The 13049-nt window shown below is 36.2% G+C and overlaps 1 protein-coding gene across 2 annotated transcripts in view; it reads right to left on the reverse strand.

Annotated features, from left to right (window-relative positions):
- Positions 1 to 1524: 1524 nt before the first annotated feature.
- Positions 1525 to 13049, reverse strand: part of NCALD (neurocalcin delta) — a 413773-nt gene continuing 402248 nt past the window's right edge. For both annotated transcript variants that reach the window (XM_051970948.1, XM_051970947.1), the window contains one exon: positions 1525 to 5865. In XM_051970948.1, the coding sequence (XP_051826908.1) occupies positions 5768 to 5865 (98 nt within the window). In that variant the 3' untranslated portion in view covers positions 1525 to 5767. The remainder of the gene's footprint in view (positions 5866 to 13049) is intronic.

Below are 13049 nucleotides of genomic sequence, written 5' to 3' on the forward strand. Positions count from 1 at the left end.
ATATACATACATACATATATATATATATATGTATATGTATATATCATCCATCCATTCATTCAATTGTTTATTCACTCATTCATTTTTGACACTGTCTTCCTATTTTGCCTAAAAGTAGAAATGTAGGGGCCTTCACTAGATTCCATTACTTATTAGCAACAGAACTTTGATCTGTTCTTTTTCTGCTCTGTGTCAATTAACTCTTTTTTAGGAAACTTGGTGTCCTCTCTCTAGGGGCTTACCATATCAAAGCTGGACTTAGTATGGATGCCTGATTCACTTTAGCTCCCCTGCAGCCCAGAATTACCAAACTTAAGCATGCACTTGCTTCAGTTTCCTGTGGCAGCAGGGATTATAGCTGTGCACCAACATTTGTTCTTCAATTCTTCATTCTGTTGATATTAACATAAAAATTTTCTTCTGCTAGAGGGAGACAGTCCAGTATAAGGTTTGCACAATAATCAAGCTATGTAATTCTAGAAACAAAGCTAAAAGAGAGATTTCAGAAGCTGCTATTGGCTCAGTGAATGGACTTCTTTATAGTTGTGAAAAATTAGTTAAAGGACATTGCTTTCCCAGTAAATAATTTCTTGGATATTTCAGTAATAGCAGCTTAGGATTGGATTGAAGATGGGAATTCAGCAAGATTGAACCAAATTCCTTTCCCATGGAATAGGAACATATATGAAGCCTTGTGGTGATGCACAAATGCATGTTACACAGATAAAGCTGTTTAGGTCTTATTTTTGGCATCAAATATTTGGGCTAGCATTTGCTAAAAGCCCTGGAAAGAGAGGAGACGTAGAAGCTTTGCAATGAAGATGAAGAGGATAAGGGAATTTACTCACAGAGTGGAAAATAATAATTGCCATTCATATGCTGCTATAAATTTTGCATGCATTGTGTCCTTTGAATGTCACAACAAGATTGTGAGGTAGGTATTATGGGTATTATCATACCCCTTTTACAAATGAAAAATCTGAAGTTCAGGGAAACTAAATGCTTTGACCTTAGTCACATAGCTAGTTAAATATCAGAGGCAAAGTTGAATCTAGGTCTTTGTAACTCCAAGGTCAGCATTGTGCCATGCAGCCTCCCCCCATCCATTCTTTTAGAAAGGCAAATAGAAGTAGCACTCAAATTCATAAGAACCAGATGATTCTTCCTCTTCCATGTAGATCATAGGTAGTGAACTGGCTGGTACTGACTTGTCCCTATCACCCTCTGATGGAAATATTAGCATTTTGCTCAGGAAGATGGAGATATCAGGGTTAATTCAGGGGAATGGGTTTTGAATCACAGATTTTAGATGGTTTTATTTACTGCAAAAATGCATCCTTGCCAGCTGAGATTTACACATCTATGGATGCAGTGCCAATTCAGTGAGGCGATCTGCAACTACCAGTTTAGTTGAATCCATTAGTGGCAAATAAACTGTTAGATAATGCTGATGAGACACTCTTTGACTCATCCTTTCCCCGCCTTCCCCCCACCTCATGAGTAAAGCTACAGCACTCTTTGGAATCCTTCAAGTTGTAAGCCATTTTATTCCAGTCCCTCAAACATCATACATCATCTTTATTTTGGGTTGGACATTTTCCTTTTCCAGAGATTCCAGGACTCGATGTTATTTTGCAGAAATATTGAACAAAATCTAGTAGGCTTCAATATGCTGATGTTCCTTTAACACAGTTCCTTTGCATTAAATCCTTTGGATTAAACTACATACAGTACTGACTGGTAGCTTCTGGGATGGAGAAGGAAAAATATAATCCATGTGAACAACAGAAATAATCAGTGGCAAGCAAGGGAGAAGATGATTTCAATACATTTGGTTGAGTGTACCCAATCACCACATGTCCAGTTATTTCTGTACTGTATAGCTGAGATACCATACTCTGCCCTCCAGCACTGGCTTTCATTGGAAGAAAAAAAATTGCAATTTAGTAAGAGTCTGTGGCCAAGGAGGCACAACCTAGACCTTTTCAATCATCTCTTTTAAAGTCCAATTGATTTGATCATGTCCTCTCCAAGGTAAAAAAAAACAATAGAAGTTTTAGGTTCTGTAATTCTTAAACCAGGCAAGGCTACCAAGGATCCTCCATAATGAAAGCTAGGGCAAGTGGTATTCATTCCCCAACAAGTGCTTTATTATCTTAACTACATCTCTGTACAGAAACAGGTCTTTCTTAGGGCAGAGGCAATTGAGTGAAGGGCATTGCCAAAGGCATTTAACAAATCCCATCCCTTCTCTGAGGGTTTCTGTTCAGTATACAATGAGGTGAGTGGGAGGGAGCCAGCTCTATTTCAGACATTCTTGGGTCAACCCTACTCCCTCAATGTCCTCCCACCCCTCACTTGGGGTCACTGTGGCTAGAGTTGAAAGCTACATTGAAGGTAGAAGCTATTCTTTGGTAGCCCCTTCCAATGAGTTCTCTGTAGAAACAGAGATATAAATAGGAACTAAATCTATGATTTTACTAATACAGGGAACTCTCAGAACGGAATCGCCCTTTACCATTGCAAGCCGGCACTTTCTCTATAACTTAGATTATGAAGAGGATTGCTTAGAGTACAAAGAGGCAAATGATTTCTCTAAAGGCTCTCAGCTAATGTGTGTCAGATCCTCGGGGCACTAGATCAAGTCTATGTAGAAAACAAGCCTTTCTGTATTTATTTACTAGAAGTTTGGCCATTTTCTTTAACTGGTCTTTGAAAGGCAAAAGGGTATAGGAGGAATATTATCTCCCTGTTCTCGATAGGCAGGGGGTAGAAGGTAGTAGGTACTTGGGGGGAAGGAATGGTGAGGCCCTGGATTCTGAGAGAGTAGGAGTCTTTCTCCGGTATATCCTTGCCTTCAATGATGATTCTTAGCTTTTTTTTTTTTTTTCTGATTCAGAGGAGTCAGAGGAATAGGAAGAAATTGGAAAGGAGAGTTACAAGAGCCAAGTACATTCATTGATTCATAACTAGAAACTAAAAAAAAGAAACACATTCATTGATCCACAAGTACTTCTGGAGAAGCCCTAATCACTGATTGGGCAGTTGCCTCAATCAAACTGAGACTGTTAAAGACCTTAACTTAAAAAGGCCAAAATTTCCCATTTCATCCAGGGCCATCTCCAGTCATCCTGATCTGGGGAAAATGAGAAAGGAGACAGTGAACAGTCCTCCATCACTCAAATCCAATTCATTTGCATATTATGGTCCTCTTGGAGAAGGAAGGAAAAACATCAACTTCTGCAAAATCATGAAAATAAAGCTCAGGGAAGGGCTCTGGTGAGGCAGGAGTAAATTTCCTTTCAAAGATAAAACTCAATCGTCAACAGGATTTAAAGTTTACAGAAAGCTAGACTAGAGAAAACCTTTGGAGATTTCTGAGTGGAAAACAATCTAAAACCCATTATCTAATTTGATCTTAATCTCCAGGCTGGGATGAAGGAGAAGGGAAAACTGTATAATCAAATTAACAAGAATAGAAACATAAAATCTTCTGTTTGACTTTTAAAGTCCTCCAAAATCTGACCCCTTCCCACATTTCCAGCCACTGGTCCTCTTTGAGAATGAAGGACACATAACAACATATTACTCCTCTCCTATCTTCTCCTTTTGTTGTCCTTCATCCGATGGGGGGCTTACTTCTTACTTCTAGATTCCCAAGCCTCAGCTAAATTCCCATCTTCTTCAGGGGAGCATTTCCAGATTCTCTTTAATCTTAGTGCTTTCCCTCTGAGTTTATCTTTGAATAATCCTCTCTTTAATTTGTAAAAAGTTATTTGAATATTGTCTCTCCACTAGACGGTGGTGACCTGGCACATAGAAGAGGTCAAGGTGGGATATAAAGCCATCTAGCTAAAATACCCTCAATACAGAGAAAGTTTTATTCAGAGATTTTCAGCCCATTTCCACCAGCTGCATGAATTTGGATATATATTTTTTTATTTTTGGTTACCAGTTTGAATGGATTCTTGAATTGCTAATGATATAGGATGGCATTCATTTCTATGTGCTCATTGTGCTGCCTAGATATAGCTTTTCTTAATGTTTCCAAATGCAATGTCTCTGCTTGCCCTCTGCTTTCTGTTATAGAGGCAGTCTGTGCTGGACTTGGGAACCTGTCTCTTTGGTGGGCCATGCTTGATGTCTTTCCCCAAGAGCTCTAGCTACTAACCAGTCAATTGGTGTGAAGAATGAAGTCCTCCTCTGCTGTTCACTGATATTTAATGCCTTGGGGTTAAACTCAAATTCTTAATTTGAAATCTAAATTAACTAATAGTTTGCATGAAAGAGTAGAGAACTTGCATCACTCCTGAACCAAAATCAGGATTCTGGTTGTATTTGGTAATGGCAAAAGCTCCCATGTTTTTATCCCATCCATCACTACCCCGGATTCCTCTGCCCACCTTTTCAGTGTTTTCAGATACTTTCCTGAAAGAATTAGGTGATTGCCCTAGCCAAAGATACTGGAGATTGCCTTTCAGGGACATCCCTGACCTGGGAAGATGAGCATCTCAGAAAGTGTCACAGATTTTAGATTTGAGGCTCTGGAAGTCCCAAGGACATGTGCAACTATCATTTTCTTCTTTTCCAAGGCATCAAAGAAGCACTAGGTTTCCACTCTCATTGATTATGGTCCTGGCAATATTCCAAGTTTTCCATCTCTGCTAAATCTGAATTCCTTCCCTTTCCTAATTGTCCTTTACTTGGAAACATAAAACGAAGAACTGGGCCCTTTTGGTAGTTTTTTTTTTAAATACATAAAATACACCTATTGACTGGCGCATCTGTGCAGACAGAATATATGACTTCAAAACACAATATCAGACATCCATTAGAGCTGGCTTACCTCACAATAAGCTACCAAAACAAAAACAAAAACAGTCTTTTGCAGTAAGACTGGAAGAACACTACCACCTTTTCCCAAGGTCTCATTATACATGCATCTCTTGTCAGCATTCCAGAATACTGTTTTGTCTTCATTATCCATCACTGTATATTTACAACATTCTTGTCTATTAACACAAAGAGTGACTAATATAGGCCTGGTTTTGAAAGAGATTATGGGAGCTTTTTGTTCACTTCCTCAATAAAGCTATGTTGACTAGTGTAAACTTGTTTTTTAAAATCAGCTGAGTCATCTTGCCCCTGTTTTCTGCTCATTCATCCTTAGTAATGTTCACAGCTTAGAAGTTACAGCCCATACTGGAAGTGGTCCATCATGGGTTGATTGTTCAGGCCTGTTCAGTGGCTATGCATGGGGCCTAAGGTACAACTTGTTATTGGGGAACAGTCCTTAACTACATTTATACTTGGAACACTTAAGTATATTCAGCAATAGACATCAGGGAAGTTTTTTTTAAATCTCTTTTTTTTTGTATTTTTTTAAAATACCCTTTAAATTTTGTAGAGCCCCCAGGCATGATGCTCCAGGGTCATATACTTTTTAAACTGGCATCCATGATCCTTAGTTTTAAGGACAGACATGTTAAATCAAAATAACAACAATAATAATAAAAAACTCTCAAAACAATGAACACTACAAAATCTGTGTAGAACAGTATTGTCCATGCTCTTGACAAGCATATGAGAGCGATTGGCATTCCCATGAACACATCCACAAAAGAAGCTAAAAAGTGTCACAGAAGAAGGAATATCTGGCCATACAGAGGCAACATCACCACCAATGTTTGGCAAAAAAAAAAGAAAAAAGAAAAAAGAAAAAAAACAAGCAGCTCTATAGAATTCATCCAGACAATGGAAATGGGGTTCAGAATTGGCCTGCGCTGCTAGGGTCACATTGCAGGAGGCGCACTATGGAGGGATCACTTTTAGCTCCTCGAATGAATTCTTCCAGGGAAAGTTTGCCTGGAAAATAAAAAGAAAATATTAGGTGAGAAAGTAACAGATTTTACCTCATAGTCATCCTGGTACTTTTACACCAGCGCTTCTTAAACTTTTCCACCCATGATTCCATTTTTTGCCCCCAAAATTTTTATGTAACTCTGGGTATATAGGTATATGAAGTAGGTATACAAATCAAACATTTACTGATAAAAAACCATAATTTTGTAATACCCACATTTCAGTTACACAATCCCATCATGATTTAAGAAGCTTTGCTATATATTCCCACCCACTGTTCTATCAGTTAATCAATAAACTTTTATTAAATCACCTATTATGTTTCTAGAAGTATGCTAAACTTAGAGGTACTGCTCCCATCCAAAAAAAAAAAAAAAAAAGGAAAAGAATTTCTGCCCTCAAGGAACTTAAAATCTAATGGAGAAAACAACATGGAAATAAACATATTAAAGCAAGCTATACACAAGCTACATAAGAAATAACAAAGGGAAGTCACTGGAATTAAGAGGATTTGGGGGAGATTTCCTGTAGAACATGGAATTTTAGTTGAGACTTAAGGAAATCAGGAAGGTCCAAATTCAGAGCAGAGGAGGAAAAGTATTATAGGAATAGGGACGACAACAATGCCTAGGGGTGCTGTTTTATGCCTTTTCAATAATGACCTGGCCTTCCTGATGCCAAGCCTGAAATTGTAGGGCTGCTGGAAACACAAAAAAAGATCCTTTTGACAAAGGTCACCATGGTGGGTTTACTCAAAGTCATTAGTCCCTCTCTCCTGCTCAAATAAGAAAATGTTGCATATTGAGAAGCTGACTGGATTAAATAATTTATGCATTTAGTATACAAATACTTGCAGTGAATGTGGGGATTTAAATCTGGTAATAGCTGAGATTCTGGAAGGATACTCTGGGGAAAAAAAAAAGAAAAAAAAACACACTTTGAGATTTGTAAAGCAATCTCTTTTTGCACAGGCAGCTAGGTCATTCAATGGATACAGTGCAGGGCCTAAAGTCAGGAAGACTCATCTTAAGTTCAACTTTTTTTTTTTTTAATGAGTAAAAAGGCAAAGGGAGCTCTCATTATAGACATATAGACTAAAACTTCTCTAGTGAAAGAGAACAGATTTCAAAACCTGAGGAGACTAAAAGCACATTGTCTCCAAATGAAGCCCAAAGGGTGATATAACCTGGTCCCCACTACACAAGGCTCTCCTAGAAGAAATTAAAAAGGATCTTAAAAGAGAGCTAGAAGAAAAATGGGGAAAGGAAATGAAAGCTTTGCAAGAGAGTTTGGAAAAGGCATATAACTCAGTAAAAGATAGATTAGAAAAAGAAAACAACTCCCTGAGAAACAGAATATGTGAGCTGGAAAAGGTAAAGAACTCCCAGGAAAACAGAATTTGTGAATTAGAAAAAGAAAATAACTACTTACAAATTTTGTGAAATGGAAAAAAGCATTCCACAGAACAAAACAACTCATTTAAAAACTCAATTGAACAAATATAAAAAGAAGTAAAAAAAGTAAATGAAGAAAATAATTCATTAAAAATCAGAACTGAACAAATGGAAATCAAGACATCAAGAATCAGTCAAGCAAAACAAAAAAAAATGAAAAAATAGAAAAATGCTAAATACCTATTTGGGAAAACAACAGACCTGGAAAAATAGATCTAGGAGAGATAAACTAAAGATTATTGGACTCCCTGAAAATCATGATGAAAAAAAGAACCTAGACACTATTTTTCAGGAAATTCATCAAAGAGAACTGCCCAGATGTCATAGAATCAGAAGGTAAAATAGCCATTGAAAGAATTCACCGAACACCTCCTGAAAGAGACCCCAAAAGTAAACCTCCAAGGACATGGCTAAATTTCAGAACTATCAAACCAAGGAAAAAATATTACAAGTAGCCAGGAAAAAAAAAAACCAACAATTCAAATACTGAGGATTCACAATAAGCATTACTCAGGATTTAGCAGCTTCCACCTTAAAGGGTTGAAGGGCCTGGAATCTGACATATCAAAAGGCAAAGGAACTTGGAATGCATCCAATAATAAACACACTTTGAGATTTGTAAAGCAATCTCTTTTTGCACAGGCAGCTAGGTCATTCAATGGATACAGTGCAGGGCCTAAAGTCAGGAAGACTCATCTTAAGTTCAACTTTTTTTTTTTTTAATGAGTAAAAAGGCAAAGGGAGCTCTCATTATAGACAGATAGACTAAAACTAACTGCTAAACTGAGCATTTTCTTCCAGGGAAGAAGATGGATATTCAATGAAATAGTGAATTCCATGTATTTCTGATGAAAAAAAGAGAGCTAAACAAAAATTTTGACCTCCAAAAATAGGACTCAAGAGAAGCATAAAAAGGTAAAAGAGAATTCTTGAACTGTATTTCTATTATGGGTATACATAGAGAGTGCATGTAGAATTTGATTTTATTGTTATAATATAAATATATTAATAAATATAATATAAAAAAGGAACTAGAGGTTTAGCAAAGTTGCAGGATACAAAATAAATCCACATAAATATTAGCATTTTATACATCACTAACAAAATCCAACAACAAGAGATATAAAGAGAAATTCTTTTTAAAATAACTGCAATAGTATAAAATATTTGGGAACCTATCTGCTACGGAAAAATCAGGAACTATATGAGCAAAATTACAAAATACTTTCTACACAAAGTCAGATCTAAACAATTGAAAAAATATTAAGTGCTCTTGGATAGGTCGAGCGAATATAATAAAGATGACAACACTACCTAAACTAATCTATTTATTTAGTGCTATACCAATCAAACTCCCAAGAAACTATTTTATTGACCTAGAAAAAATAACAACCAAATTCATCTGAAAGAACAAAAGGTCAAGAATTTCAAGGGAACTAATAAAAAAAATCATATGAAGGTGGCCCTACCTGTACCAGATGTAAAACTATATTATAAAGGAGCAGTCATCAAAACTATTTGCTACTGGCTAAGAAATAGAACTAGTTGATCAGTGGAATAAGTTAGGTTCACAGGACAAAATAGTCAATAATTATAGCAATCTAGTGTTGGACAAACCTAAAGACCCCAGCTTTTGGGATAAGAATTCACTATTTGATAAAACTGCTGGGAAAATTGGAAACTAGTATGGCAGAAACTAGGCATTGACCCACACTTAACACCGCATACCAAAATAAGGTTAAAATAGGTTCATCATCTAGACATAAAGAATGAGATTATAAATAAATCAGAAGAACATAAAATAGTTTACCTCTCAGACTTGTGGAGGATGAAGGAATTTGTGATCAAAGAAGAACTAGAGATCATTATTGATCACAAAATGGAAAATTTTTTATTTTATTAATTTTAAAAGTTTTTGTACAAACAAAACTGATGCAGACAAGATTTTAAGGGAAGCAATAAACTGGGAAAACATTTTTACATTCAAAGGTTCTGATAAAGGCTTCATTTCCAAAATATATAGAGAATTGACTCAAATTTATAAGAAATCAAGCCATTCTCCAATTGATAAATGGTCAAAGGATATGAACAGATAATTTTCAGATGAAGAAATTGAAACTATATGAAAAGGTGCTCCAAATCATTATTGATCAGAGAAATGCAAATTAAGACAATTTTGAGATACCACTATACACCTGTCAGATTGGCTAAGATGATAGGAAAAGATAATGACGAATGTTGGAAGGGATGTGGGAAAACTGGGACACTGATACATTGTTGGTGGAATTGTGAACAAATCCAACCATTCTGGAGAGCAATTTGGATCTATGCTCAAAAAGTTATCAAACTGTGCATACCCTTTGATCCAGCAGTGTTACTACTGGGCTTATATCCCAAAGAGATCTTAAAGAAGGGAAAGGGACCCACATGTGCAAAAATGTTTGTGTCACCCCTTTTTGTAGTGGCTAGAAACTGGAAATTGAATGGATGCTCATCAATTGGAGAATGGCTGAATAAATTGTGGTATATGAATGTTATGGAATATTATTGTTCTGTAAAAAATGACCAGCAGGATGATTTCAGACAGGCTTGGAGAGATTTACATGAATTGATGCTAAGTGAAATGAGCAGAACCAGATCATTATATACAGCAGCAATAAGATTATGCGATGATCAATTCTGATGGATATGGCTCTCTTCAACAATGAGATGATTCAAACCAATTCCAATTGTTCAGTAATGAAAAAAGTCAGCTACACTCAGAAAGAGCATTATGGGAAATGAGTGTGGACCACAACATAGCATTTCCACTCTTTTTGTTATTGTTTCCTTGCATTTTTGTTTTTCTTCTCTGATTTTTTTCTTTCTTTCTAGATTCAATTTTTCTTGTGCAGCAAGATAACTCTATAAATATGTATACATATATTGGATTTAACATGTATTTCAACATATTTAACATGTACTGGACTACCTGCCATCTAGGGGAGGGAGTAGGAGAAGGAGGAGGGGGAAAGTTTGAAGACAAGGTTTTGCAAGGGTCCATGCTGAAAAATTATCCATGTTTATGTTTTGTAAATAAAAAGCTATAATTAACAAAAAGAAAATCTTTGTCCATGAGCAACCTGAATAATTTTAACTAATAGGAAATTCAAGTATAAAAAAACATGAACTGAGTCCCTCTTTAATTTAAAAGTTTTTTTTTATGAACACACATTATATTTTCTCTTTCTTCTGTCTTTGCTTTCTTTAAAAAAAAGAATAGAAAAAGAAAAACTAAATCCTTATATATGCATAATAAAAAATCTAAATCCCACATTGGCCATGTTTCAAGATATTTTTTCCATTAAAAGTGGATCACATACTTTTATCATCATCTGATACTATGGCTAGTTGTTTTTGTATTGATCAGAGTCCTTGTCTTTTTTGGTTCTTGAATTTTTTTATTATTGTTATCTAGGTTTTCTGTTCCTACCTCCATTTCAGCTCCAAACCCTTCCAGGTGCTCTTCCCTATGGGTCTATTCATCAACCAAGAGAAGAAGCAAAAGCATAGATTGGCAGCTTAGTTGACTGATCAATATGTACTCGGCCAAATTCAAAACACAGGACACCTCTCCAAAGAGAAAAGGTCAAAAAAGGCCCCCTTTGATGAATGTACAAGAGAAATGTTTCATAAATCAATGCTTTTTTGTTTTCATTTTTTCTGCATGCAGGTCCCTTCAAAATCTAAAAAATGAGTCTCTAACAGGCTCATTACAAGGAACTTTTCATCTAAGCCAGAGGCATCAAACTGGGTACTGGCAGACCCTTATCCCCAGCAACAGGTGCAGTCCAAAAAAGATCAAAATGTAATCAGGAAATATTTAATAAAATAGTAAAAATACAACAACACTTGAAGGACATTACATTTTACAACTAATATGCAGTCTGTAGAGGTCCTTATTATGAATTGGTGGTTCCCATTTCTACTTGAGTTTGACATGATTGATCTAGGCTTTTCCAAAAGGTACCAAAGAGCAGAATGAGAGATTTGGAGAGAGAGGACCTAGATTACAAAATCTGCTTTGCTCCTTATAGTGCATAGTGTGGAAAATTTGTGATCAGTATAGTGGTGTCCAACTTTTTATAACTCCATTTGGAGTTTTCTTGGCAAAGAAACTGGATTGATTGCTGTTTCCTTCTCCAGCTCATTTTATATGAAACTGAGGCAAACAGGATTAAAGCCCAGAGTCACACAGCTAATAAGTATCTAAGACCAGATTTGAACTCAGGTTTTTCTGACTCCAGGAATGGCACTCTATCCATTTTTCTTGGTCCAAATTCTGGCTCTTCTATTTACCAGCTATTTCTAACTGTATGCTCTTAACTTTTCTAGGTTTCAGTTTCCTCATCTCAACAATAAGGGGATGCAACAAATGGCTTCTAAGGTCCCTTAAAGTTCTCAATCTATAAGTCTCACTGCCTGGATCCCCTGAGTCTAAATTTCTTCATCAGTGAAATGATAGTCTCTGAGTTCATGCCTCTCTAGGTCTATAATGTTAAAAGGAGAAGGCCTTCTAGAATCTGAACTACTCCTAGGTTATAGTCTGAGAGTGTTTGGAAGCTACAAATCTTTTTGAAATTAATAATGGTAACAAGCATTTATGAATACTTATAGGTTTGAAAATGCTTTACAAAATTATCTCATTTGATAATTGCAATCAACCCTGGGAAGTAGGTGCTATTATTATCCCCATTTTACAGATGAGAAAACCAAGGCAGACAGTTTAGAGCCAAAGATATTAAGTGATTAAAACTGGATTTGAATTCAGGTCTTCCTAACTCCAGGTTCAGCACTCTATCCATTGCATCATCTTTTTTTTTTTTTTTTTTAAGAAGCTAAGGTAGCAAGGAAATAAGTTATTGGTTTAGTTATCCTTTTTGATTCTGCACAATTTATTAGGTAGAATAAAATTGTGTCTAAAGCAAAGCTAAGAAAAGCAATTTCAAAAGCAAACAGAATAGTGTCCTAGAAAAGATCAGGGCACATACTGTAACAAATCATGGAATGGTATATATGTGGGGTGGAGGGCTGGATTTTGATAGAGCACCTCTCATAGGTGGGGGGAAAGATCTGTAAGTCATGGTAGGCATCATCTGCTCCAAAAAGCTCCAAAAATCTCTCGATTAAGGGTGAGACTCAGATTAGGAGAAAGAGAATCAAGAGATTTATCATGGGTTTTCTGTTTCTACCCACCCACTTTCAACAACAAGCCCATTCAGCTACTCTTCCCTATGAATCTGTTCATTTATCAGGAGAAAAAAGAGAAACTTATTTGAGTAGTCAGCATGTAATCATCATCGACTAAAATCAAGACATAGAACACCTCCCCAAAGGTAAAAGAAAAAAAAGGCTTCCTTTGATGAAGGCATAACAGGAAAATTTAATAAGTCAATGCCTTCTCCCCTTTCCATTTTTCCTATATACAAATCCTTTCCAACTCTAAAATTCAGATAGAAAATGTCCTTTCTGGAAGGACATATATGATTGCAATTAGGGAATCAAGACTGCACTTTCTACTTCCATATTCAGTTTTTGGCTTATTTTGGGCTTTGTTTGTGTCTTAAATTCCTCAAGTCTGGCCACAAACATTCACGGTCCATTTCTCCTGTTGGACCCAATCAACCCTCCCTATCAGTAGGCTATCAGTAGGCACACTTAGGATTGAGTCAACAAATTGCAATCTTGAACCCA

The sequence above is a fragment of the Antechinus flavipes genome, chromosome 1 (assembly GCF_016432865.1).
Source record: "Antechinus flavipes isolate AdamAnt ecotype Samford, QLD, Australia chromosome 1, AdamAnt_v2, whole genome shotgun sequence".
Taxonomy (NCBI): Eukaryota; Metazoa; Chordata; class Mammalia; order Dasyuromorphia; family Dasyuridae; genus Antechinus; species Antechinus flavipes.